This window comes from Diplotaxodon limnothrissa, linkage group LG6, assembly GCF_057381915.1.
Source record: "Diplotaxodon limnothrissa isolate DT_005_m linkage group LG6, D_limnothrissa_male_GT1.1, whole genome shotgun sequence".
Classification (NCBI taxonomy): domain Eukaryota; kingdom Metazoa; phylum Chordata; class Actinopteri; order Cichliformes; family Cichlidae; genus Diplotaxodon; species Diplotaxodon limnothrissa.
In genome coordinates, this window is record NC_140601.1 from 5,885,273 (window position 1) to 5,912,819 (window position 27,547).

The window sequence follows — 27,547 nt, forward strand, 5'->3', positions numbered from 1 at the left end:
TAAAACTGTCACACTTCCTTCTTTTTCATGTGATTTTTTCAGCATGAAGCATGAATAAGGATGAAGCCATTACATCTGGGACTGAATGCTGTTGTTTTCAAAACCACATACAGCCCTCTAAATGTGTTATATTAAAGCCTGAGGAACTAATTTTGTGGTGTTTTAATACCAAAAGTAGCACAAGAAGTATGGGGGTGTGCTCATGCATCTAATGGCTAGCTTAATCACATGTGCTCCACCCCCTTGTGTCATAGGTCGAATGTAATCATTGAGACACGCCTCCGGTCCCTCTGTTCCCCCACCTTTTTCCAACAGTGTCAGCACCATTTTTAATTTTTTGATTCGCATCATACTGTTTATGAAGAAGAAAGATAACTGTGGAGGAGCACTAAAGGTGTAGGTGCTAAAGCTGATAAATCCATCCATTTTCCTCTAGTTATCTGAGGTCGGCATGTGGGGTCAGCAGCCTCAGCAGAGAAACCCAGGCCTCCTTCTCCCCAGACACCTCCTCCAGCTTATCAGCCGGAGGCCACCACCTGATGAAGCCAGCAGTAGCACATATCTACACAAAGCAGAGATGAGATTCTGAGGTTCCACCACTTTCTACACCTGTAAACTCTGCTCATAAAAATGATGAACAAAGGGCCACAATGGCACTACTAACCAAAGGTGTTTTTGTTATTAATTGGGGGAAATGGCAAGATAAAAATATGGTCACAGCAGCAGTTCATCGATGGAGTTGCTGGTACCTGGCTTTTTAAAATTTCTGATGCTATTATTTTAATAAAAGTTTGCAGTCACCTAGGATTTGTTCAAATTTTACTTTTTTTAAATTTTGATATAAATTATTCAATTATTAGAGGTGTGCAAACACTCTAAAGAGAGGAAAGAAGAAGACAGAGAAACAACAAAATAACAGTAAACACAAAGGCAAGCAAAGAGCCACAGAAATGCATGAGAAGGGAAAGTGAGGATGAATGAGGGATGGTCACTGTGTCAGATTAGAGCAACAACAGCATGACCCCTGAAATGCACCAGGTCTGTGGTGTATTCTCATGTCCGAGATATTGCAACCCCCGCACTATTTTTTCAGTTAAAGAAGACCAGAAGTGTTTCATAGTCAAGGTGTATAATCTGCACCGGGTCCTTTATTTTGAAAATCAGCTGGTCTGACTGGGCCCTCCAGTCACATTTGGTACAATTAAGGATGAACTATAACTAAATTATGACTTACTTATCAGCCTTTCTCTTGACTTAACTATTAAATTTGAACTGGTTTGCTAGAGGAGCCCATGTTTACATACAATATTGGAATAATGTGGTGCTATGAGGTCTTTTAAAAAGATATGGGGTCTGATCATTCAGGATATAGAATTTATAGAATCACAATTTTGAATCCAAGAAAGAAAGAAATACAGGAAGCCAAAGATGAGATGCTAATATAGGTGGTCTAGTAACTGTAGTACTCTAGTTTGAAATGTTTTGGATCAGCTTAATGTTTTCAGAAGAGCTGATAACAAGCAAGCCTAGAATTTTATCCAAAAATTAACATGGATTTCAATAGTGTCACTGAGACAGGATGTTCTGAACTTCTGAACGTATGGTGCAGGGGAAAGAAGCATCTCCTATTATATTTCTAATTCAAAGCATCAAATCCTCATCCTTTATTTTGTTTTTGTTAATCTATTAATACTTTACTTGTATGTGTCTGTTCTTGTATTTTTATGGAGATGAAATAATTTTAAATCAACTGTATTATAAATAATAGGATGTGTTTTAAAATGATTATCAGGTGCTGTGTGCGGTATGGTGAATGAATGCAGGATGTGGTAGATGAAGGTTGAACATACTTTAACCCTCAGTGTTTATTCCAAGAAAAGAACAAGTACAGGTAGTCCAGAAACAGGCAACAAGAAATCCATAAGGCACGAGGAAGCACAGGGGAAAAATTTGGAACAGCAGAGCTAGTGGGACAACTCAACAGAGGGTGAAGGGAAACAAAATCAATAAATACACAATGTAATGCAGGAAGAGTAAACATGAGGGGAACAAAGCTGAACCTAATACCATAAAAACAGACATGGAGAGTAAACTGAAAACTAAACACACAGGTCACCAAAACTGAACAACAAATAACCAAACAAAGGGAACACAGCTGATGCAGACTTGATGCAAAAGGGCATAACATAATCTGAGTATACACACTCATGACTAATCTTGAGCTGCAGTGACTGTATTTTAAAGTCTGTGCACACCTGGTGAACTGCAGCGTGGCAGACTCATCTAACCCACAAATGATCATTATTAAAATACTTTCCATCCTCCCAAGCTGTGGTGGGACATGTGGAACATTGACTTTGTCACTGATATTAAGTTATTTTTTCAAGAAAGTGGCACATGCACTGAATAGTCAAACTACTCCAACAATGACTCACATGAATGAGATATTTGTTGTGTTTCAGCTGGATTGCACAGCATTTGGAAGACCTGCATGTGAGAACATTTTCAATAACATAACAACATTACCATTAACTCACTGGAATAAGGCATTTATTTCAGTTCTGTTTATCTGTTTATATTTCCCATTTTATTTCTTGACCTCAGTCCTTTTGTCCCTCCCATCCAAGACATGAGGAGGTCACTGTATTCTGCTCACTTATATGCTTTTACCCACAGTCACACACTGACAATATGATAACACAGAGATGATTGGATAATCAAGTATTACTCGGATATAAGTCCTCTAAATTTGTGTTTATTTGTTTTCCTTTAATGACAGTAAAACATGACAGTGGCAGTCAGAGGAAGCTGGTTAGGTTTTACATGTACATTTACACTAAAGTTCAGCAAAATGACAGATGAATCCCTTTACTGTGGTTTTACATGACAAAGAAAAAAAAGGTGATATTCGCTAATTCTAAACTAACAACATTTTGCTTCAATGTAATCACAGAAGGAACTCCGTAAAGGTCTTCCTTATATGAATATCTGCAGTTCAGAATACAAAACATAAAGAAGGGTGACTCGATTCAGTTTTATGTTTGATTAATTGGTTTCTTTGTATTAATTTGAATTATGATGTCAGTAATGTATTTGCAGAGCACAAAGAGAGCTTTAAACACAACCTATGGGTTAAAGGAAATGTAAATACAAAAACACCTAAAACAATAATTTGTTTTCCAATTATTAGATAATTGCAATAATCCAGAGAAATGGAATGAAAAAGCAAAAATCAATAGGTTATATCTGATCAATATTCCAGGAGAAGTAGTGATTCTTATCAATTGTGGACAGACGAATGGACAAGATGAACTAATAAGAATGAAATATATAACAATATATTTTTAATGTGCAATTGAGCAGAAAAGCAGTTCAGATAATGTGTTAGCACAAATAAAAATAACAGATACAATGATAATTGTATATATAATAAGAATGTGGTGAGATTCGAGTGTATGTAATAAGTTTCTGTATATATTTTGACACCTCACGTGTTAATTAAGTAAACATGAAGCATTTTTCTCTCAACCTGATTCTCTCATGTTTCACATCAATAGAAACGTGTTTAGGTGTTGACGGCACAAATTTGTTCTCAGCTACACAGTCATGCTCTCCAGAATCAGCAGACCGGGTTAGCATCACTGCCACAGGTCAGAGTCACTGAAATGTTCTCCTGGGTTTACCAGACAGATTTACTCACGCTGAGGGAGACTTTGGAGCATCTGGGGGGAAACACAGGAAGGTAATTGTAGTTTTTGAACAAAATCAAACATCTTTGTAAGTGTAAATGACAGGATGGATGTTGTTAGTCTACTCTAGGACTCAAAGTACTTTACACAGCATGACTCTTTCACGCATTCACACAAACACTTTTTTCTATGCACATATTCACACCCTGATGGATGCATCAGGGAGCAAATTGGCATTGGTATCTTGCCCAAGGATATTTGCCATGCAGACTGGAGCAGCAAGGGATTGAATCACCAACCTGAGCTACAGCCACTCCAGCAGGATTTAGCAGGAATACTGATGTCCACAGAGACATTATGACTGACCAGTCTGATCAAATTATAGTTTCTTAGTGAACATGAATGCCAGTTCAAACTTTCCACTTTACTTGCCTCTTTTCTGTAGCAGTAAAAGAAAAGTTTGCACATCATCTTGAAACCATGGACAGATATGTTGGAGAGTTGGTTCAATAATTTCTTATTGGAAAAAACAGTAAGCTTTTTCTGCATTTTTGGGTGGTTTGAGCCTACCCCAGCTATGATGACATGTCAAAGAATAACAATAATGGATTGCATTTATATAGCACTTTTAGGTGGGTGAAGTGTCTTGCCCAAGGACACAACGACCGAGACTGTCCGGGCCGGGGCTCAAACTGCCAATCTTCCGATTACAAGACAAACTGCCAACTCTTGAGCCACGATCGCTCCATGGTGGCGCGATCATGCCAGAATCCCAAAGAATTCCTCACTAGTCGCTCACAGGACAAATGCAGACTCACATTTTAAACACAATTAGTCAGAAGTCTTTGCAAATGATGGGGAATTGACAAAATGTATCAACTAGAGGTATACGTTTGTTGAACTACTGTGAGCAAAACCTTATTGACAATTGATACAGATGATCAAAAATCAAATGAAAGTCTCTAAAGAGAGATAAAATCGATCAGTGAGAAGAAAAATTGTTGAATCTGAGAAAAATGAAATTATTTCCACTCACATTTCACATCGATAGAAGTATATTCAGATGTCTTCCTTCCCAATGTATTTCCAGCTATACAGTAATACTGTCCAGAGTCAGAGGGCTCGATGGATCTGAAGGCAAGCTCGGGTTCTTTACTAAGAGGTGTTCTTCCATTTGTCTTGTACCAGACATACGTAGCTGCTGGGTTAGCATCACTGCTGCAGGTCAGAGTCACTGATCCGCCCTCCTTGATTTCACCAGAGGGACGCACTGACACAGAGGGAGGCTTTGGAGCATCTGGAGGAGGAAACAAAGGGAAATAAATACATGGAATTATTTCCTTCAAAGGCTGAAAAATTGACCAAATCAAAAACCTCAATGAATCTAATGCAGGGGCTTCTCAGTGAGTAGATGGCTTTAGTAGAGAGATGTTCTCAGCCACATTATCACTTTATGATCAGATCTAGACAAACGACACTATTTAAACAACCCCATTTCCTAAAAGAAACTGGCCAGATGTTTACCAATCTGCAAAACGTCTAACCTCTAATGTCTGCAAAGTGTCTAAAAACTGTGAAAACATTTCAGAAAAATATTTTTTCATATAAAATTGTCAAGACTTTGAAGACATCATCGTGTACAGTACATCAAATCATCAAAAGATTCTGAGAATTTTGAGAAATCCTCCGCTTAAGGGATGAGGCCAAAAATCCATATTAGATGCCTGTGAGCTTTGGTCCCCCAGACATTCAGGTAACATTCTGCCATTTAGATCACTGCACGGGCTCAGGAACACAGTTCACTGCACCATTCGCAAGTGCAGATTAAAGCTCAATGATGTAATGAAGAAGCCATATATATACAGGTGTATACAGGCATATAATAATAATAATAATAATAATAATAATAATAATAATGATAAATTTTATTTATGAGCGCTTTTCAAGTCACCCAAGGACACTTTACAATAGGATAAAACACTTAGTAAAACAATGGCAGAATAAGAACAATAAAATAAAAGCACAAGATAAAATTAACAAACAGTGGATTCACAGTGAATATGCAGATTTGAACAGATGAGTTTTGAGTTGGGATTTAAACTGGGGGAGAGAACCAATGTTTCTTATTTCTGGGGGCAGAGAGTTCCACAGCCTGGGAGCAGAGCAGCTGAAAGCTCTGCTTCCCATGGTGGTGAGGCGGAAGGAAGGTACAGCAAGCTGGATAGAAGAAGAAGAACGAAGTGAACGGGCAGAACAAGTGGTGGTTAACAGGTCAGAAAGGTAAGAAGGAGCGAGGTTATGAATGGCCTTGAAGGTGAGCAGAAGAAGTTTGAAAATTATCCGGAATTTCACAGGGAGCCAGTGAAGTTCCTGAAGAACAGGGGTGATGTGCTGGTAGGAGGGGGTTCTGGTGATAATGCGAGCAGCAGAGTTCTGAACTAGTTGAAGCTTATGGAGGGATTTTTGGGGGTGTTAGGGAGTTTTTATTGTTTTATTTGCTTATGCTTCAAAAGTTATGTTATACATATTTCACCAGACACAGTTTTCTGTAGAAACAGGAAGCTGACCCTGTGACACTGACATTTACCGAGACCAGTACAGAAATACATATCCGCAGAAGTTGACTTGCATTATATTATTCTTAGAAATTGACTTGCAACACACATACTTTGTGACACACACACACACATACACACACAGCTTACACACAGACAGCATCAGGACCTGCGTAACAGGAAATGTGATTATATTTGCATATTGACGATGTAACCTATAAAAATAAACGAATACTGCAGTTCGGTGTGATTGCTCTCTGAGTAGTTCACCCGTGCAGCACGTTAATTATCTCGAGTGTCTCAGTGTTGATTATTCACCTGACTGTTTGTTAACTGTAAATCTCTGACAGGGGGAGACCATGCAAAAGAGAATTGCAGTAGTCAGTACGGGAGGTAACAAGACAAGAATGGACGTAGACTGGGTGGAAAGAGAAGGAAGCAATCTGTTAATGTTACGTAGATGGAAGTAGGCAGAATGGGTGAGATTATTGATGTGAGATTTATAGGAAAGTGAACTGTCTAGGATGACACCAAGGCTCTTAACCTGAGGAGAAGGGAAAACTGTGGAGTTATCGATGGTGAGTGAGAAATGGTTTGCCTTCAAAAGGTTCGATTTGGTGCCAATAAGGAGGATCTTAGTTTTATCCTAATTGAGCTTTAGAAAATTAGAGGCAAACCAGGATTTTAACTTGGATAGACATTCTGTAAGGGAAGAAGGTGGGAGGGAGGAATCAGGTTTGCAAGAGATATATATCTGGGTGTCATCAGCAAAACAGTGAAACTGAAGATCAAATTTGCGGAAGATGGTACCTAAAGAGAAGAGGGCCTAAAACTGAGCCTTGGGGTACACCAGAGGTGACGGGGAATAGACGAGAGCGGAATGATCTTAGTTGAATAAACTGGGAATGGTCGAGGAGATATGATTGAAACCAGGCGAGGGGTGTGTCAGAGATGCCGAGAGAGGAAAGTCTGCTTAGAAGGACAGAGTGAGAAATGGTGTCAAAGGCTGAGCTCAGATCTAAAAGGACGAGAATGGTGAGAAGACCAGAGTCAGCTCTGATTAGAAGATCGTTAGTGACTTTAAGTAGAGCAGTTTCGGTACTGTGACATGAGCGAAAACCAGATTGAAATCTCTCGTAGATGTTATTATTAACCAGGTGTAAATGAAGTTGAGCTGCAACCACTTTTTCGAGTATCTTAGAAATGAAGAGTAGATTGGAAATCGGACGGAGGTTGTTAAAGTTGTTAGGATCTAAGGAAGGTTTTTTCAGTATAGGAGTGACTAGAGCAGTCTTCAATAAGGGGGGAACGATACCGGTGGTGAGAGAAGAGTGAATGATAGCAGAAATGAGTGGGAGTAAAGAAGAGAGGCAGGATTTCACAAGCCCCGTGGGCATGGGGTCAAGATGACATGTGGCAGGCTTTGATTTACATATGAACTCAGAAATATCAGATAAATCAGGAAGATGAAAAGTGGGAAAACGGCTCAAAAAGGAGAAAAGGTTCTGGAGAGGGCGTAGACACAACATTTGATCTGAGTTGCTGGTGGATGTTATTGATTTTCGTAGTCCAGAACAGCATCAAGGAGTTGCAGGTTTCAGAGGAATAGAAGTGCGGTGGTAAAGCATTGGGGGGTTGAATTAGTTTGTTGAGAACTGAAAACAGAGTCCTTGCATTACCCTCATAAGAACTGATAATACCAGAGTAGAAGCTTTGTTTGGCCTTGTTGATGGAGTCTTTATACTGAAGTACATGGTATTTATAGATTTCTGAATCAACAGTTAAACCAGATTTCTTATATTTACGCTCTAGCTGCCGAGCTCTGGCCTTCAGAGCTCGGAGGTCAGAGGTAAACCAGGGAGCAGAGCGAGCGAAGGAAACAGAGTGGGTTTTTACAGGAGCCAGAGAATCAAGGACCGTGCGTAGACAATTATTATAATATAACAACAAATCATCAGGATTAGAATAGAAGTCCGGAATCTGAACATTGTCCAAACTGGTAGTGAGAATGTCCATATCAATGTTCTTGATGTTGCGGAACGAGATGAGACGGGTTGGCTTGGTAGAAGAGCAGCAGAGAGTGAGATTAAATGAAAGGAGGAAGTGGTCAGTTATGGGGATTTCAGTAGCAGAAAGATTCGAGGGAGTATATACAGGTATATACAGGTATATACGGGTGTATACAGGTATATACAGGTATATACGGGTGTATACAGGTATATACAGGTATATACGGGTGTATACAGGTATATTTGGGTGTATACAGGTATATACAGGTATATACGGGTGTATACAGGCATATACAGGTATATACAGGTGTATACAGGTATATACAGGTATATATGGGTGTATACAAGTATATACAGGCATATACAGGTATATACGGGTGTATACAGGCATATACAGGTATATTTGGGTGTATACAGGTATATACAGGTATATACGGGTGTATACAGGCATATACAGGTATATACAGGTGTATACAGGTATATACAGGTATATATGGGTGTATACAAGTATATACAGGCATATACAGGTATATACGGGTGTATACAGGCATATACAGGTATATACAGGTGTATACAGGTATATACAGGTATATACAGGTGTATACAGCTTTGACATCATTCTCCTACACAGTTACTGATGTAAGGCCTTTTACCAGTGGGTGTTGAAAGGCGTTCCAATTGGAGGGTAATGCTAAACCACATACTTAATTTATTAGTTGATAGTGAAAGAGTCCAGGTGCTGAATTGAACTGTAAGACATCATTATACAAAAGCAATACAATAAAGATAACATCAGGACCAATGAGCAGCTAGAATCCTACATCAGAAGAGAATGAGACAACAGTCTCTTTCCAAAAGTCCAGCAACTTGTCTCCTCAATTCCCAGATGATTATGATTATTAAAAGAAGAAGAAACGTTACACAAAAAAAAATCAGGGCCATGATCCAAGGTTTGGAGACATCCTGCCATCAAATTTAAAATGAGGGAGTGTTTTTCTCATTTTAGTTAGATTTAGATTTCTTTATATGTTCTATTGTAAATGAAATATGGCTTTGTGAGACTTTCAAATTATGCATTATGTTATTATGTACATTTTACTCCCAGCGTTTTTAGATCTGGGGCTGAACTTCATGGTAGTGGTGCACCAGGAAAAAACGTCAGATCGTCTAAACCATGAACATGATACAGCAAATGTGGATGTGCACTGAAATGTTTACATAGTGTCATGAGAGAAAACATTTATTGTTTAGATTTATCATTTATCATGGCAACCAAATGGAAGTCAATGATCATGATTAGCTGACATGTGAAACTGTTTTATGTCTTAATTTTAGATGGAATGCATAGCATATAAAGATAATGACAGCAGCTGAAATGAATTATGAAGCAGACAGAGATTAACAAAGCAGATGTTTGAGGTTAATTAATTTTGATTAGACATGAAGGGAATTTTCAAAAGTTGTTCTTAAAAAAACTAACATGTTCACCCACATTTGACATCAATGGAGGTATATTCAGATTTCTTCCTCCCCACTTTGTTCTGAGCTGTACAGTAATACTCTCCAGAGTCAGAGGACTGGATGGAGCTGAAGGAGAGCTGCTGTTCATTACTGAGAGGTTTTTGACCATTCTTCTTGTACCAGGAGTATTGAGCTGCTGGATTAGCATCACTGCTACAGATCAGAGTCACTGATCCGCCCTCCCTGAATTCATTAGAAGGGCTCACCATCACTGACACAAACTTTGGAGCATCTGTGAGAAAAAACAATTGTGCAAATTATCACTAATTTGTTAAAATGATGAGGAATTTATAAAGTGTAACAGCTTGAAGTTTTGTACAGTAGTTGACCCTATTTTTTTTTCTTCTAAACAAAGGTATAAGGCTGTAGAATTACTATAGAAATGTGACAAAGTTTTATGAAAGTTGATGCAGTATATAAAAAATTAAATAAAAATAAATCTTCTGAAGAGAGATTAAATCTCACTGTCATAGAGAGAAGTTATTGATGGATCTGAGAGAAATATATGAAATTATTTCCACTCACAGTTCACATTAATAGAAACATATTCAGATGTCGTCCTCACTGTATTAGCAGCTATACAGTAATACTGTCCAGAGTCAGAGGGCTCGATGGATCTGAAGACAAGCTGTGGTTCTTTACTGAGAGGTGTCCTTCCATTTGTCTTGTACCAGACAAACGTAGCTGCTGGGTTAGCATCACTGCTACAGGTCAGAGTGACTGAAGTGCCCTCTTTGATTTCACCAGAGGGACGCACTGACACAGAGGGAGGCTTTGGACCATCTGCAGGAGAAAGCAAAGAAAAATGACAGCATTGTATCTTTTTTTTAAAGATCCCCTCCGCATATCACTACCTTATGGTGGTAGAGGGGTTTATGTGTCCCAGGGAACCCAGGGGCTATGTTGTCCAGGGGCTTCTGCCCCCTGGTAGGGTCTCCCATGGCAAAATGGTCCTTGGTGAAGGACTAGACAAAGAGCGATTTAGAAGTTCACCCTGCCCAGTATAGGGTTACCGGGGCCCCGTCCTGGAGCCAGGCCTGGGGAAGCTGCCCAAAGGCGAGTGTATGGTGGCCGGGCCTTAGTCCACAGGGCTGAGCCGGGCACAGCCCAAAAGAGAGACATGGGCCCATCCTCCTGCAGGCCCACCACCTGCAGGAGACGCCGTAGGGGTCGGGTGCATTTTGTGCCAGCAGCAGCCAGGAGCAGAGGTCCTGGCAGACCGATCCACTGGGAATGCTGGACATCGGCCCCAGTCCACGAGATCTTCAACACACAGAGCTCTACTTGCATTGAGTGAAGCGCTGCTGACTTGAACTGAGAAAATTGTTGGGTGGTGGAAGGAATACTTCAAGGACCTCCTTAATCCCACTGGCACGTCTTTTGTTGAGGAAGCAGAGTCTGGGAATGAGGGGGATGACTCGCCAATCTCTATGGGCAAGATAACTGAGGCAGTTAAACAACTCCTCGGTGGCAGAGCCCCTGCAGTAAATGAAGTCTTCCCTGAGTTCCTAAAGGCTCTGGATGCTGTCCAGGGCTGTCCAGGTTGACACGTCTCTACAATGTTGCATGGAGGTTGGATTGACAGACTGGGGTGGTGGTTCCCATCTTCAAGAAAGGGGACCGGAGGGTGTGATGGTTGAATTATTGATCAGATTAAAGACAAAAGCTTAGCCACATTATGATTTGATGAAAAAATGAAACAAATTACCACAATATCTAAAAAAGGGTCTATGGACAATGTGAATCAAAATGAATGTAATGATTTGCAAATCTCAAACACTGACACTCATGAGCTGAAGGTTTCCTAAACGCCCTGTTTTACTCACATTTCACATCAACAGAAATGTTTGTAGGTGTTGATGTTCCCAGCCTGTTCTCAGCTGTACAGTAATACTCTCCAGAGTCAGCAGGCTGGATGGACTTGAAGGAGAGCTGTGAATCTGTACTCACAGATGTTTGATTGTTCATCTTGTACCAGACATATGTAGCTGCTGGGTTAGCTTCACTGACACAGGTCAGAGTCACTGAAGTGCCCTCCTTGATTTCACCAGACGGACTCACTGACACAGAGGGAGGCTTTGGAGCATCTGGAGGAGAAAACACAGGGAGGTAACTGTAGTTTGAATTTCTGACCAAATCAACTAACTGTGTAAGTTTACAATGACACAAGTAAAGAGTTCTGGATGGTGTTAGCAGGAACGTCAACATCCTCATTATGATATTTCCATACTAATGGTAAACAAGAAATTACAAGATCAAAAATACAGATACTGAAAATAATAATGATTGCCTTATACTGGAGTTTTTATTGACCAGACATAACTGAGTGACAAGCAGGATACAGGCAAAGTCTATCACGGCACAAATACAGACTGAAACATTGACATCTGAATCACCAGTTAAACTAACAAGCAGGTTTTTGGACAGACTTCACAGAAAGGCTTTGACTGACCAGGAAGTTTCAGCCCAGAACCTTCTTATAATAAGTCGACAATGATGACCACTGTATCAACCTGATTCCACCATAAGTACTGACATTTATTTCTTCTCGAGAAAGAGGAATCACAGAAAACTTTCTGGAAAACTGCAGTCCTCAAAGGATGAAAATGTTAAAAAATATATTTTACAAATTTTGATTGAAAAATGTACCTTAGAGGAAATCTTACTATCAGAGTCCTAAATGTCAATTTGTTTTCTTAGTGAGGAAGATAATATAGGTCATATTATGTTTTTAAATGTCATGGAGCCAAGATGAGGTTTTACTTATCAATAGTCACTGAATCACCAGCACAGAGTCAAAGTCGGGCTCTCCTCTAAGTGACCTGTGATAAGTTTATAACCATAAATAGAAGACAAGATGAAGATGAAAAGTACCTTTCATATTTCTGATTGACTGACCAGAACAGCACAGTAACACTGTGTGCTAAAAATGTAACACAAAAAAGAAAAATAACGTTTTATCTTAATTTGCTCTGCTCAGGGAGAGACAGCAGCTGTCTGCAATCATGAAGCAGGCAGACCCAAAGAAAGATGATATTATAGACCAACATATGTAGAAATACTGACAGACATGTTGAAACCTGCTTTTGTGAAAATTGTTTGACTTACATTTCACAACAATAGTGATGGATTTAAGTGTTGACCCCAGCTTGTTCACAGCTCTGCAGTAATACTCTCCAGAGTCAGAGGACTGGATGGAGTTGAAGATGAGCTGTGGGTTTTTGCCGAGTGCTTGGCTGTTCCTCTTGTACCAGACAAACGTAGCTGCTGGGTTAGCATCACTGACACAGGTCAGAGTCACTCCAGTGCCCTCTGTGATTTCACCAGACGGACTCACTGACACAGAGGGAGGCTTTGGATCATCTGGAGGAAACACAGGCAGACAACAGCATGTTTATTAGTTCCTTCAAAAGTTGAATTATTAAACAGATCAAACAACTCAACGAATCTAATGCTACAGGAGCTTCTCAGTGAGGAGACATGAAGGGAATTTTCAAACATTTTTCTTAAAAAATGTACCCACATTTGACATCAATGGAGGTATATTCAGATTTCTTCCTCCCCACTTTGTTCTGAACTGTACAGTAATACTCTCCAGAGTCAGAGGGCTGGATGGAGCTGAAGGAGAGCTGCTGTTCACTACTGAGAGGCTTTTGTCCATTCTTCTTGTACCAGGAGTATTGAGCTGCTGGATTAGCATCACTGCTACAGGTCAGAGTCACTGATCCGCCCTCCCTGAATTCATTAGAAGGGCTCACCATCACTGACACAAACTTTGGAGCATCTGCGAGAAAAAACATCATTGTTGAAATGTTGTGAAATTGACATAATGTAACAGCCAAAAGTGTAACATTTAAACATATTTTTTTCTGCAGAGAAGGAGTTTAAGGCTGTAGAATTGCTAAAGGAATGAAGTTTTATGACAACTCATGCAGTATATAAAAAATAAAATAAAATAAAAATATCTGAAGGGAGATTAAATCTCACTATCACAGAGAGAAGTTATTGATGGATTTCAAAGAAATATATGACATTTTTTCCACTCACAGTTCACTTTAATAGAAATATATTCAGATGTTGTCCCCACTGTATTAGCAGCTATACAGTAATACTGTCCAGAGTCAGAGGGCTCGATGGATCTGAAGACAAGCTGTGGTTCTTTACTGAGAGGTGTCCTTCCATTTGTCTTGTACCAGACAAACGTAGCTGCTGGGTTAGCATCACTGCTACAGGTCAGAGTGACTGAAGTGCCCTCTTTGATTTCACCAGAGGGACGCACTGAGACAGAGGGAGGCTTTGGAGCATCTGCAGGAGAAAGCAAAGGGAAATAATAGCAAGGTATTGTTTTGATCAAAGCTCAAATTATTGATTAGATCAAAGACAAAATCTAAGCCGACTCTTTGAATTGATGATATGAATAAATGGCATTATTTACCACAATATCTGAAATGGGATACTATACACAATGTGAATCAAAACACTGACATCTCAAACACTGACAACCATGACGCCCTGTTTTACTCACATTTCACATCAACAGAAATGTTTGTAGGTGTTGATGTTCCCAGCCTGTTCTCAGCTGTACAGTAATACTCTCCAGAGTCAGCAGGCTGGATGGACTTGAAGGAGAGCTGTGAATCTGTATTGACAGGTGTTTGATTGTTCATCTTGTACCAGACATACGTAGCTGCTGGGTTAGCATCACTGCTACAGGTCAGAGTCACTGAAGTGCCCTCTGTGATTTCACCAGAAGGACTCACTGACACAGAGGGAGGCTTTGGAGCATCTGCAGGAGAAAACACAGGGAGGTAACTGCAGTTTGAATTTCTGATCAAATCAACTAACTGTGTAAGTGTACATAGACAGGACAGAAGAGTTCTGGATGGTGTTAGCACGAATGTTAACGTCCTCAGACTGGTAAGTTGCGAAGTCTTTGTTGTCGAGTCTGACAGCAGACTTATGGCATTTCCATAACTTATATCACAGTTTACTTCACTAATTGTAAACAAGAAATTATGAGAACAAAAAAAATGCTGTTATGAAAATTGTTTGACCTACATTTCACATCAATAGTGATGGATTTAAGTGTTGACCCCAGCTTGTTCACAGCTCTACAGTAATACTCTCCAGAGTCAGAGGACTGGATGGAGCTGAAGATGAGCTGTGGGTTTTTGCCGAGTGGTTGGCTGTTCTTCTTGTACCAGACATACGTAGCTGCTGGGTTAGCATCACTGCTACAGGTCAGAGTCACTGCAGTGCCCTCTGTGATTTCACCAGATGGACTCACTGACACAGAGGGAGGCTTTGGATCATCTGGAGGAAACACAGGGAGACAAAAGCATGTTATTAGTTCCTTCAAAGGTTGAATTATTAAACAGATCAAACAACTCAATGAACCTGATGCTACAGAAGTTCTCAGTGAGGAGATTTGGATGGTGTTATCAGAGAGATGTTCCCATCTACACTATGACTTTAAGATTTGATGAAATTGGACTATTTACATGATTCAGCAGATGTGGATGTGCACTGAAATGTTTATAAGTTGGCATGCAAGAAAAAAACTAATGAAGAAAATTGAATTTATCCTTTTTAAAGAAGTTACATCTGTAAAAGGTGTAAAAGGTTAATATACTGAAAGGTACATTTTGAAAAATCACAACGTTTTTATCATTTCACTACTTGATGGAAGTCAATGATCATGATTACCTGATATGTGAAATAGTTTTGTGCATTGATTTCAAAGGGAATATGTGGCATATAAAAATGCAATAAATGGAGCAGTTCAGTGATCGACAGTAGCTGAAATGAATTATGAAACAGACAGAGATTAACAAAGCAAATGTTTGAGGTTAATCAATTTTAATTATACACGAAGGGATTTTAGAAAGTTTTTCTTAAAACAAATAAACTTGTTCACCCACATTTGACATCAATGGAGGTATATTCAGATTTCTTCCTCCCCACTTTGTTCTGAGCTGTACAGTAATACTCTCCAGAGTCAGAGGGCTGGATGGAGCTGAAGGAGAGCTGCTGTTCATTACTGAGAGGTTTTTGTCCATTCTTCTTGTACCAGGAGTATTGAGCTGCTGGATTAGCATCACTGCTACAGATCAGAGTCACTGATCCGCCCTCCCTGAATTCATTAGAAGGGTTCACCATCACTGACAGAAACTTTGGAGCATCTGTGTGAAAAACAGTTGTGCAAATGATCAGTAATTTGTTAAAATGATGAGGAATTTAAACACTGTAACAGCTCGAAGTCTTGTGCAGTAGTTGAATCTATTTATTTTCTTCTTAGCAAAGATATAAAGTTGTAGAATTACTACAGAAATGAGCCGAAGTTTTATGACAACCTATGCAGTATATAAAAAACTTTAAAAAAAAATTAATCCTCTGAAGGGAGATTAAATCTCACTGTCATAGAGAGAAGTTATTGATGGATCTGAGAGAAATATATGAAATTATTTCCACTCACAGTTCACATTAATAGAAATATATTCAGATGTCATCCCCACTGTATTAGCAGCTATACAGTAATACTGTCCAGAGTCAGAGGGCTCGATGGATCTGAAGACAAGCTGTGGTTCTTTACTGAGAGGTGTCCTTCCATTTGTCTTGTACCAGACAAACGTAGCTGCTGGGTTAGCTTCACTGCTACAGGTCAGAGTGACTGAAGTGCCCTCTTTGATTTCACCAGAGGGACGCACTGAGACAGAGGGAGGCTTTGGAGCATCTGCAGGAGAAAACAAAGGGATTCAATATCGTATAATTTCCTTCAAAGTTTGAATTATTGATCAGATAATGATGAAATTTCAGCCACATCATTTAGTTGATTAGCAAACAACATTATTTACCCCAGCATCTTAAATAGAATACTATAGACAATGTGAATCAAAATGAATATCATGATTTGAAAATCTCAAACACTGACAACCATGACGCCCTGTTTTACTCACATTTCACATCAATAGAAATGTTTGTAGGTGTTGATGTTCCCAGCCTGTTCTCAGCTGTACAGTAATACTCTCCAGAGTCAGCAGGCTGGATGGACTTGAAGGAGAGCTGTGAATCTGTACTGACAGGTGTTTGATTGTTCATCTTGTACCAGACATACGTAGCTGCTGGGTTAGCATCACTGCTACAGGTCAGAGTCACTGAAGTGCCCTCTGTGATTTCACCAGAAGGACTCACTGACACAGAGGGAGGCTTTGGAGCATCTGCAGGAGAAAACACAGAGAGGTAACTGCAGTTTGAATTTCTGACCAAATCAACTAACTGTGTAAGTTTACAATGAGAGGAGTGAAGAGTTCTGGATGGTGTTAGCAGGAACACATGAAGATATTCCCATAACATATATTATCAGAGTTTGCCTTACTAATGATAAACAACAAACTATTGGAACAAATATCCAATTCTGAAAACAATAATGATTGCCTTATAATGGAGGTTTTATTGACCAGATGTAACTGGGTAAGAAGCAGGATACAGGCAATACAGACAGAGCCTATCACAGCACAAATTTACACTCAAACATCTGCATCTTTATCAACAGTTCAACTAACAAGCAGGTTTTTGAACTCTGACAAATCTATGTAGATTTCACAGAAAGGCTTTGACTGACCAGGAAGTTTCAACCCAGAACCTTCTGCAGATACAGCCTCTTCGCATTTCCTGCTCTTAGCCAGGTCAGCTAGCTGCCAGCTGCTAGGACTCTCCCCTTCTTCTCTTGGGGCATATCTATTTTCCACTATGAACACTCAATTGCAGAGTGTCATTGAAAGATGGCACTTCCTTCACAAATGTTTGACTTAGATAATCACCTATAAAAGTACCTAAATGCTTGCTCAAAGATAGTCTTGGATTATTGTGATTTTCTTAGTGCTTTTGTAGGGTCTTTAACTTTTGCAGTGTAAAATGCCTTAATGGTCAAACTGACTGCAATCACCAAAAGTATTTCCAGCAAATAGTTCTTCATTCATGCATTTCAATCTTATCAAATAAAGAGATCAAATTAAAAATTAAATTAAATAACTTAAAGAAATTTCAGTCTTCCTCAAAGATCCAAAACCAGATGTGGAGGTTATGTCTGCCACTATTACAACAACATTCTTCAGTTTTGTTTGCTGGGTTGTTACTTGTTCAGACTTTTGTTTATACTATGAACATGTCTTAGATTTTTCTGTTAGGCTACAACTGTTAGATTTATGCTTCATATTTCTTTAAACTCTGATATTTGTCCGAAGGTTTTGAGCCGCCCATCACTTATCTGAATTTTGCATAAGAGAGGACAGACTTTCACCTACTACATGTTTCTAAAGTGCTCTCCAGGTTTTATGAAGGTGTTTCAATGTTGTTCTTTGGACATTGGTTGTTTTTTTTAATCATCTTCAGTCCGGTCCTAGTATCTGAAGGGGAATTTTTTTTCAAGCTGTGTTATGACCTTGCAACCGTGGTGGAAATTAAAGTCTATTAGTGCCAGTGCTTTGGGTCCCTCTCCCACAGCAGCATTTCACTGACCTTGTTAATCACTCAAAGTGTTTAGAACAGAGCCAGACATATTTCTGGCATATTTCTTTAGACCAGAATACACACGCACATGGATGTTGTTGAGCAATCAGAGTGTTTCTGTCTGCGCATTAATTGCTGGATATTCCAGGATCCAGCAATTTAATGCTTTCATGTTTAGAAACTTAAGTCAGCAATAACCATCGAGTGCAAGTATCACTTTCTGTCTTCTACCTTGCTTTTCTTGGTGTATGTTATGGCCCTAGCAGGGCCTCCTGACACGGTTGATCTGATATCCTCGTGTTGGTGTTGTTCCCAGATCATCATACTAAATGTTGTTCCAGGATCAACATTGCAAGTGACCAATCAGAATGTTGTGACGTCATACTTTTGCGACTTCGGGTAAAACCGGCGTAAAACAAAAAACTGTACTTAAGCTGCGAGAAACCGCCTCTGTCCGCCGATCAACGGACCCTGACCCTAAACCTAACCCTAACCGTAACCCTTTAATAAACAGTAAGCAGAATTGATATTGTCCTTGCAACATTGGAATTTCATAAATGCACGAATGGCTTGGTGCGCAAAAGAATAACGTCACAACAATGTGATTGGTCACTTGCAATGTTGAACCTGGAACAACATTTTCATGATGGTCTGGGAACAACACCAACACGAGGATATCAGATCATCCTCCTGAAACTGTCCTTGTGTGGGTGTGGTGGTGTTCTCTCTCCGCCTCCTCCTCTCTTGCTCCACCCCTCTGTCTCTCTCTCACTCTTCTCTCTCCCCAGGACACAGCTCTTGTTCATTGGCCTCGTTTACCACCTGGGCTCAGTCAGCAATCACTTCTCTGAGGTTATATAAGCTGGAGATGAACTGTATGTGTGGTGGTTTTTCCCCTGTGGCTCTACACCAGTTCTCTAGGTGTTGGAAAGGGTCCTTTGTGTGTCTGTCATGCCTGTGTTGAGGAGTTAAGTTGAGTGAGTAGACGGGCTTGTGGGCCCCAGAAGTGTCTCCTTTATTTGTTAGGTGGTTTTTTCCTTTGTTGCTGCAACTGCTTCCTTTGTTTCTTTGCATTATTGATAAAACGGTGTTGCTGGCTCTTTTGGTCAAGATTATTTGTAATAAAGCTATATTATATATTGACTGTCTGGTTTCCTTTTCATTCCATTCTGGACCCACTTGTTACCGATCCCCACACTCACATCCCTAGACCTCTTAGTGGTGACGTAACAGTGTACACAGCCTCTATTTGCTGCAAGCAAATATCTATATATGAGTATTCAATTGAAATGTTCAATATTAAGATTCTTTCAGAATTAGAGTCCCTGAACAATTTAAAAGATAAGAAGTTTAAGTGTAACAAGCCTGTAAATGAATGTTCCCCCACACAATAAGAAATATACATGATTATAAACTTCAGGGAGCCTAGATTACCCTTTATTTATCAACAGTTATTGAATCACTGGCTCAAAGTCAGGCTCTGAACTAAGTGACCTGTGACGAATGTTGAAAGTCTTTGTGAAAATCGTGTGACTTACATTTCACATCAATAGTGATGGATTTAAGTTTTGACCCCAGCTTGTTCACAGCTCTACAGTAATACTCTTCAGAGTCAGAGGACTGGATGGAGCTGAAGATGAGCTGTGGGTTTTTGCTGAGTGGTTGGCTGTTCCTCTTGTACCAGACATACGTAGCAGCTGGGTTAGCATCACTGCTACAGGTCAGAGTCACTGCAGTGCCCTCTGTGATTTCACCAGATGGACTCACTGACACAGAGGGAGACTTTGGGTTGTCTGGAGGAAACACAGGGAGACAAAAGCATGTTATTAGTTCCTTCAAAGGTTGAATTATTAAACAGATCAAACAACTCAATGAACCTGATGCTACTGGAGCTTCTCAGTAATGAGATTTGGATGGTGTTATCAGAGAGATGTTCTCAGTCCCATTGTAACTTTATGATCTGAATAAATGGCAAAATGTTCTAAACAAAACAAGGCTAAAAAAGCTGTTTTACTCACATTTCACATCAACAGAAATGTTTGTAGGTGTTGATGTTCCCAGCCTGTTCTCAGCTGTACAGTAATACTCTCCAGAGTCAGCAGGCTGGATGGACTTGAAGGAGAGCTGTGAATCTGTACTGACAGGTGTTTGATTGTTCATCTTGTACCAGACATATGCAGCTGCTGGGTTAGCATCACTGCTACAGGTCAGAGTCACTGAAATGTTCTCCTTGATTTCACCAGAAGGACTCACTGACACAGAGGGAGGCTTTGGAGCATCTGGAAGAGAAAACTCAGGAAAATAACTGTAGTTTGAATTTCTGACCAAATCAACTAACTGTGTAAGTGTACAATAACAGGAGTGAAGGGTTCTGGATGTTGTTAGCAGGAATGTCGTCATCCTCAGACATACTGTGACTGAATGAGTGGATCAAATTACAGTTCATTTCTGGGAACATGAAGGCCAGTTCAAACTTTCCACCATCACTGTGTCAGTAAAGGAAAGATTTGCAGATTGTCTAGAAACCACAGACAGATGTGTTTTACAGAAGCTTCGATAATTTTACTTCTAATTGGAAAAAACAATATGCTTAACAGCATGTGTGGCTTTGTGACATATTTCTCTTTTAGTTTGCATTTCTAGGCATACATCAGGGTTTGGTTTGATTATGTAAACAACAAATGAGAAGAACAAAAATACACAAACTAAATAAAGACTGCTTTATACTGGAGATCTTCTGGACCAGCTACTGTAGTTAAAAACACTGAAATCAGTTTTATGTAGTAAAGTTCAGGTCTTCAAGTATGTGTTGTGAGTAAAACAGAGAGAGAGCACTGTGGTATGAAACTGTTCCAGCCGCCAGGGGACACCATGTTTCATCTTTGACAGATGCAGTTTTCTGGCATTCAGTACAGATCATCTACAGATGGAGAACAGATGATCATATATGTTTTTAAACTTGATAGATCCTAGACTTTCCCTTCATTTTTAGCAGCTGTTGAATCACCAGTCACAGCCGCGCTCTGCTCTATCTGACCTGTGCTAAATGTAACAGCAGCTGACTGTAAACATGAAGCAGACAGACCAGAAGAAAAATGATATTATAGACAAGCATGTAGAAATATTTACAGACATTTTTGTGAAAATTATTTGACTTACATTTCACATCAATAGCGATGGATTTAAGTTTTGACCCCAGCTTGTTCACAGCTCTACAGTAATACTGTCCAGAGTCAGAGGACTGGATGGAGCTGAAGGAGAGCTGCCGTTCATTACTGAGAGGTTTTTGTCCATTCTTCTTGTACCAGGAGTATTGAGCTGCTGGGTTAGCATCACTGCTACAGGTCAGAGTCACTCCAGTGCCCTCCTTGATTTCACCAGAAGGACTCACTGACACAGAGGGAAGCTTTGGATCATCTGGAGGAAACACAGGCAGACAACAGCATGTTTATTAGTTCCTTCAAAGGTTGAATTATTAAACAGATCAAACAACACAGAAAGTATTTATCATTTTCACAACTAAATGGAAGTCAATGATCATGATCGGCTGACATGTGAAATCGTTTTATGTCTTAATTTTAAAGGATATATGCAAATATATCCTTTAAAATTAAGACATAAAACGATTTCACAAAGATGTTGCATATAAACATAGAAGAAATGGAGCAGTTCAGGGATCGACAGCAGCTGAAATGAATTATGAAGTGGAGAGAGAAGAACAAAGCAGATGTTTGAGGACAAATATTTTTTCAAAATACATGAATACATTTTTGGAAACTTGTTCACCCACATTTGACATCAATGGAGGTATATTCAGATTTCTTCCTCCCCACTTTGTTCTGAGCTGTACAGTAATACTCTCCAGAGTCAGATGGCTGAATGGAGTTGAAGGAGAGCTGCTGTTCACTACTGAGAGGCTTTTGTCCATTCTTCTTGTACCAGGAGTATTGAGCTGCTGGATTAGCATCACTGCTACAGGTCAGAGTCACTGATCCGCCCTCCCTGAATTCATTAGAAGGGCTCACCATCACTGACACAAACTTTGGAGCATCTGCGAGACAAACCACCATTGGGCAAATGATGTGGAATTAAAAAGATTTTAACAACTGGAACTCTAGTGTTTTATTATCAAATTTTACATCAGAGGTACAGTATAAGATTGCAGATTTACTAGTCATCACTCAAAGACTTATGACATCTGATGCAGTACATGAAAAAGAAAAATAACATTTTTAAAAAGAGAAAATAATAAGTAAATACAATCTTGAAAAGAAGAGAAAAATCTCACTATCATAGAGAGAAGTTTTTGGTGGATTTGAGAAAAATGTATAAAAATTGTTCCACTCACATTTCCCATCAATAGAAATATATTCAGATGTCCTCCTCCCTAATTTATTAACAGCTATACAGTAATACTGTCCAGAGTCAGAGGGCTGGATGGATCTGAAGACAAGCTGTCGTTCTTCACTAAGAGGTGTTCTTCCACTTATCTTGTACCAGACAAACGTAGCTGCTGGGTTAGCTTCACTGCTACAGGTCAGAGTCACTGATCCGCCCTCTTTGATTTCACCAGAAGGACGCACTGACACAGAGGGAGGCTTTGGAGCATCTGCAGGCGATATTATCAAAATCAATTAATGTTAATAAGAACACTGAATATAAGTATTGTGGCTGTCTGTATGTTGTCGGGATACATGAGCAGACCCCATCATGGTTATTGTGAGTCCTTACAAAATTATGTAAAATGATGTTGTTATGTAGTCGTCATTCCTGTATGTGAGGTGTAGATCACTGATGACAGATTATACAACACAGGAACATCACAGTGATGTCAATAAACAGTAAAAAGTTTTTTGTGTTCTTGGTGCTTTTTTGTTGCTGTCAAAAAAAGTTTAAACAATATAGACATTTGCATAAAATACAGTTACCTAATGCTTCAGAAGAATTATTGACATATTTTACAGTTAGTTTAGACATCACTGCACTTTAACTAGGGAAATGTTAAATATGCAACAAATAATGACATAAGGAAGGAAGTGAAACTGTTCAAGAGAAATTAATGTTATTAAAGTTGATTTACTGACATTTCACGTTGATTAAAACAGATTCAGATGTCCTCTTCCCCAGGTCATTCTCAGCTGTACAATAATACTGTCCAGAGTCAGAGGGCTGGATGGAGCTGAAGGAGAGCCACCACTCCTTACTCAGAGGTGTTTGACCATCCTCCTTGTACCAGGTGTAATTAGCTGCTGGGTTAGCATCACTGCTACAGGTCAGAGTCACTGAACTGCCCTCCACTATCTCAGCAGAGGGACTCACTGACACAGAGGGAAGCTTTGGAACATCTGGAGGAGATGAAAATCTTTAAATTGTGATTTTTTTCCCCCTAATATTGAAGGTTTTATTTCACATGTTACATGACATTTCATAGTGACACTGTGGCGTAAACTCACACACTGCAGCAGAGCGGTAACCCTCATGTCCTTTAACAGCACAGGAATAGCTGCTGTCATCACCTCCAACAGAGACTCGCAGAGATGTTTCTTCCTCTATTTTCTGTCCATTTTTGTACCAAACATATGATGGAGGATCAATTACATCACAGCTGCTGTGACACTGCAGCTCTGTGTGGGCTGATGATTTTCTTCTCTTCACCTGCAGGTCTGAATATGGAAGGAAAGAACAAATCGTCTTCATTTTAACTAAACCATCAAAGTGAATGAACACGGAAAAACAAACCTTCAGAGCAGGTTGAATGTAAGCAACATGGCTAAAAGCAAGTGACTGAAAGACAAACACAATATTTATTTTCAATGAAAATCTTACCTGTGACAGTCAAAGTGACTCCAGGTGAGCCAGTATAACTTCCACCATACTGGTTTGTCATGAATCTGAACTTGTACTCAGCTGAGTCACTCTCTCTCAGGTCTGTGATCCTCAGAGTGCAGTCCTTCTCATGAAACTGGTGCTCAACCCGCCCTGTGTAGTCTGGGTCTGTTCTCAAATCCACTGGCCCATAATACTCATTTCTAATAAACCATAATCTTTCCCGAAACATAATTCCACGGTTCCTATTGTTTGGGTAACTGTAGCTGCAGCCTATGTCCACTGTTGATCCTTTTAATGCGCAGATGTGAGTGGAAGTGTAAGTCACTGACCAACCAGTCTGACCCAGTACCGCTGTAACACAGAGCACATCAGACACTACAGACACAATCACAGTTGCATTAATAATGAAAACATTTGTTTACATTTTCTTTAACATGAAAAGCAACATAAATAATAAAAAAGCTTTGCATGTTATTATAAAAGCAGAGCGTTCCTTCCTTTTTTAAATAGCATTATTATTTATGATTAAATTGTTAAGCTGTAGTGAACAAAGGAATTACAAGAGTAAACGTAATGTTAATTGACAAATAGGATTTTTTAACCTAAGTTAGTCAAAAACATTTCATCTGATACTGTTTTCTCTCTAATGAGACTGTGAGTCTGACAGAGCAGTTCATAAAAATGCAGAACAGAAGTTCTGCATGCCTGGCTGCTGCTGTACACTGTAAACAATGCAGATGTAAAAAATATAAATACATTAACACGCCTAATGTAAATAAACTCAGAAACCTGTGGCTGCAATTAAACATGATTTTTATTTGTATTTATTTATTTATTACTAAATTTACAACTTTGCATACGTTCCATGTTTATTGAAAACGTAAAACAGCTAAATGCAGTTTACTGCTGTAAATCCATATTTAAAATTTGGTGCACAGATTTAAAGTGACACTAAAAAATTAAAGTAAAATAAATATAGATTTTGTAAGTTTACATGGATTTATTCATTTCTTTACATGTTGTGTAATTAAAGTTTTAAAAATGGTGGGGAAACTTTTTACAAATGAGTGCACAGTTTTTTAAGTGAGTACATAACATCTGCGACTTTTATTAAACTGTCAACAGGTATATGGTCATTTCACAAGTGGTGCATTTATATTACCAAAATTGGTAATAATAATAAAAATAATAAAAAGTAATAAAAACAGAAACGTAAATTCTGTTTTGTTATTCTTAAGAGATCGTCATATTTATTGATTGTTATGTAAATGTTAGATTCCTTAAATTATTGTTTGTACTTAAAATAAAGTGTCTAACACTAACAGTATCAAAATATTTTTGGAATTACTTTTTTATATATTAAAAAGTGAAAGGGTTAAATCAGCACCAATCAGATTTTGTATTTTAGTTCTGAACAAGGGGTGTAGGTCGAACCTCAACAGTATTTCATTTTATGAGCAGAGACATAGGATGAAAATTAACTTTACACAGGGAGACCACTGCAGGTTACAGGGTTTTATGGATTATACCACAGGGGCTTTATGCCACTTTGTCACTAAATCTCTATTACCAATTGTATTGCACTATTTTATTACATTAATAAAAAAAAAAGACTTTTCACATCAAATTACATTATAAAACCCCCACTAATAACAGTACTTTTCTGCAATTATAAGTCTCATTCATTTTATCAGACAGTTTGACCATGCTATTAGGTAAATCAAGTTTTTTAATTTAATATTTAATTTTTTATAAGAATCTGCAAGATTTAATGTAAATGCAAAGCTAAAATGGAATTCAATTTTAATTTCAATTTTATTTATGCAAAGCCAAATCTCAACAGCAGTTGCCTGCAAAACAACTGCATTTTAATTTACCATTGTCTGTATTTTCATGCAGAAAAAGATTTTAATGTGATGGTAAATTTCCTTTATTTTATTTTACTATTTTTGGTATCCAAGTGGCAGTTATTGGTTGTTGTTTTTTGTTGTTGTTGTTTTTACAAACTTTTTATAGTGTATTTTTTGGTCTCTAAGGGCTGATTTGCTAGTAACCAACACAGAATAGAAAGTTATGAAAATGCAGTGATGAGGTTTGGTTCCTTTTTTTCCTTTTCCTTTTTTTTTTCTTTTTCTCGTGCAGAGTCAGTTTCCTTCGGATAAACTAGACCCAGACCCAGATGTTGTGCTGCACATTTCAAACAGTCCTATCCATGTCTATCCTTCTTAAAAGACTGAAAGTTGCTGAATATGTCAACATTTTTACCAAATCTTATTACCAAAACAATAATATAACTCAATAAAGAATGCATGGTAATGGGAAGTGATGCATTTGTAATTTTTTAAATATATCTCTTTTAGTTTCATCTGAAAAGGCCCTTCATTGTAGAGGTTAGGTATTCAGTACCTGGCACAGTGAGAAGCAGGACAATAAATCCACTCAATGCTGCTGCAGTTACACTCATGGCTGCTCCTCTCATCTCTCTGTGTGATTTCAAAGAAAATTACATCAGTAAAGAATTGAGTTAGTGCATTTCACTGTGCAATAAAATAAGAATGTAAACAAAGTCTTCTTACCATAGAGAAAGATGTTGTCTTCTAATGACAATGTTCTCATATGATCAGTTCAGTAAGCAGAAGGCAGAACTGTAGCTATTAGACCAAGCACCAGGGGCGGAGCGTGGGGGTGGCTTACGGGACTTAAGCCCGGGTTGTTTTGTCAGAAGCCCGGGGTATTTTGGAGTGTAATTTTTTCATAGTTAGATGCCTGGCTGACAACTGTATAAAACAAAAAGTACACACAATATTCGAAGCACATAGTGCACACTGTGGGAATTTACGACTGTGCGTGAATCCCCCCCTGATATTGGTATGATCCAAGCTCAGGCACTAAGCGACTGAGCGAGGGGGCGGGGCAGCTGCTGCCCGTGAGTGCGCTGTTGGAGAGACGGAGCCAGCCATACTAAGGAGAGCTTAAGTTTGACAAGGTACCAAAGCAAATCATTCGTACCGTACAAATAATGTAAATATGACGGTGCATCACGAAAGATTGATATGAAACTGATCACTTGACCAATATTACGTTACTCGCTCTTCAAGTGAATCAACAAATGGCAAAATGAAAAGCCGAACAAATGCTATTTTTTTTTAGAGAGTCTTAGCTTACGTGTGTTTATTTCATATTTTCAGTTCTTACCCTCCCCGACTAAATCGGTTTCAGTTATGTACTGAAATATAAGAATGGACATTAGAGGCTTCTTTCAAAGAAAAAACTCAGGTAAATGTTATTTTATATATTATGCTTTGTATGTTGTTCAGTATATTTCTATGCAAAACAAGAGGGATTTCAGTACACAGCAGGATATTCACATTTGTAACCAGATATTTACATACACTTTAGGGAGAAAACATAAAACATTTTTACTGTACAACATCAA

The 27,547-nt window shown here is 38.9% G+C and overlaps 1 protein-coding gene across 1 annotated transcript; it reads right to left on the minus strand.

Annotated features, from left to right (window-relative positions):
- Positions 1 to 436: 436 nt before the first annotated feature.
- Positions 437 to 24,342, minus strand: LOC146630004 (basement membrane-specific heparan sulfate proteoglycan core protein-like). The gene is made up of 17 exons (XM_085355398.1): positions 24,109 to 24,342; positions 23,736 to 23,945; positions 23,367 to 23,627; positions 16,731 to 16,991; positions 16,250 to 16,507; positions 15,696 to 15,956; positions 14,833 to 15,087; positions 14,300 to 14,560; positions 13,822 to 14,079; positions 13,298 to 13,558; positions 12,883 to 13,137; positions 11,601 to 11,861; positions 10,300 to 10,557; positions 9,746 to 10,006; positions 4,794 to 4,986; positions 3,701 to 3,722; positions 437 to 562 (listed from the first exon to the last, which is right to left on the minus strand). The coding sequence occupies exons 1-17, from the start codon at positions 24,338 to 24,340 to the stop codon at positions 437 to 439; spliced, it is 3,894 nt and encodes a 1,297-aa protein (XP_085211524.1). The 5' UTR covers positions 24,341 to 24,342.
- Between the last annotated feature and the right edge of the window lie 3,205 nt (positions 24,343 to 27,547).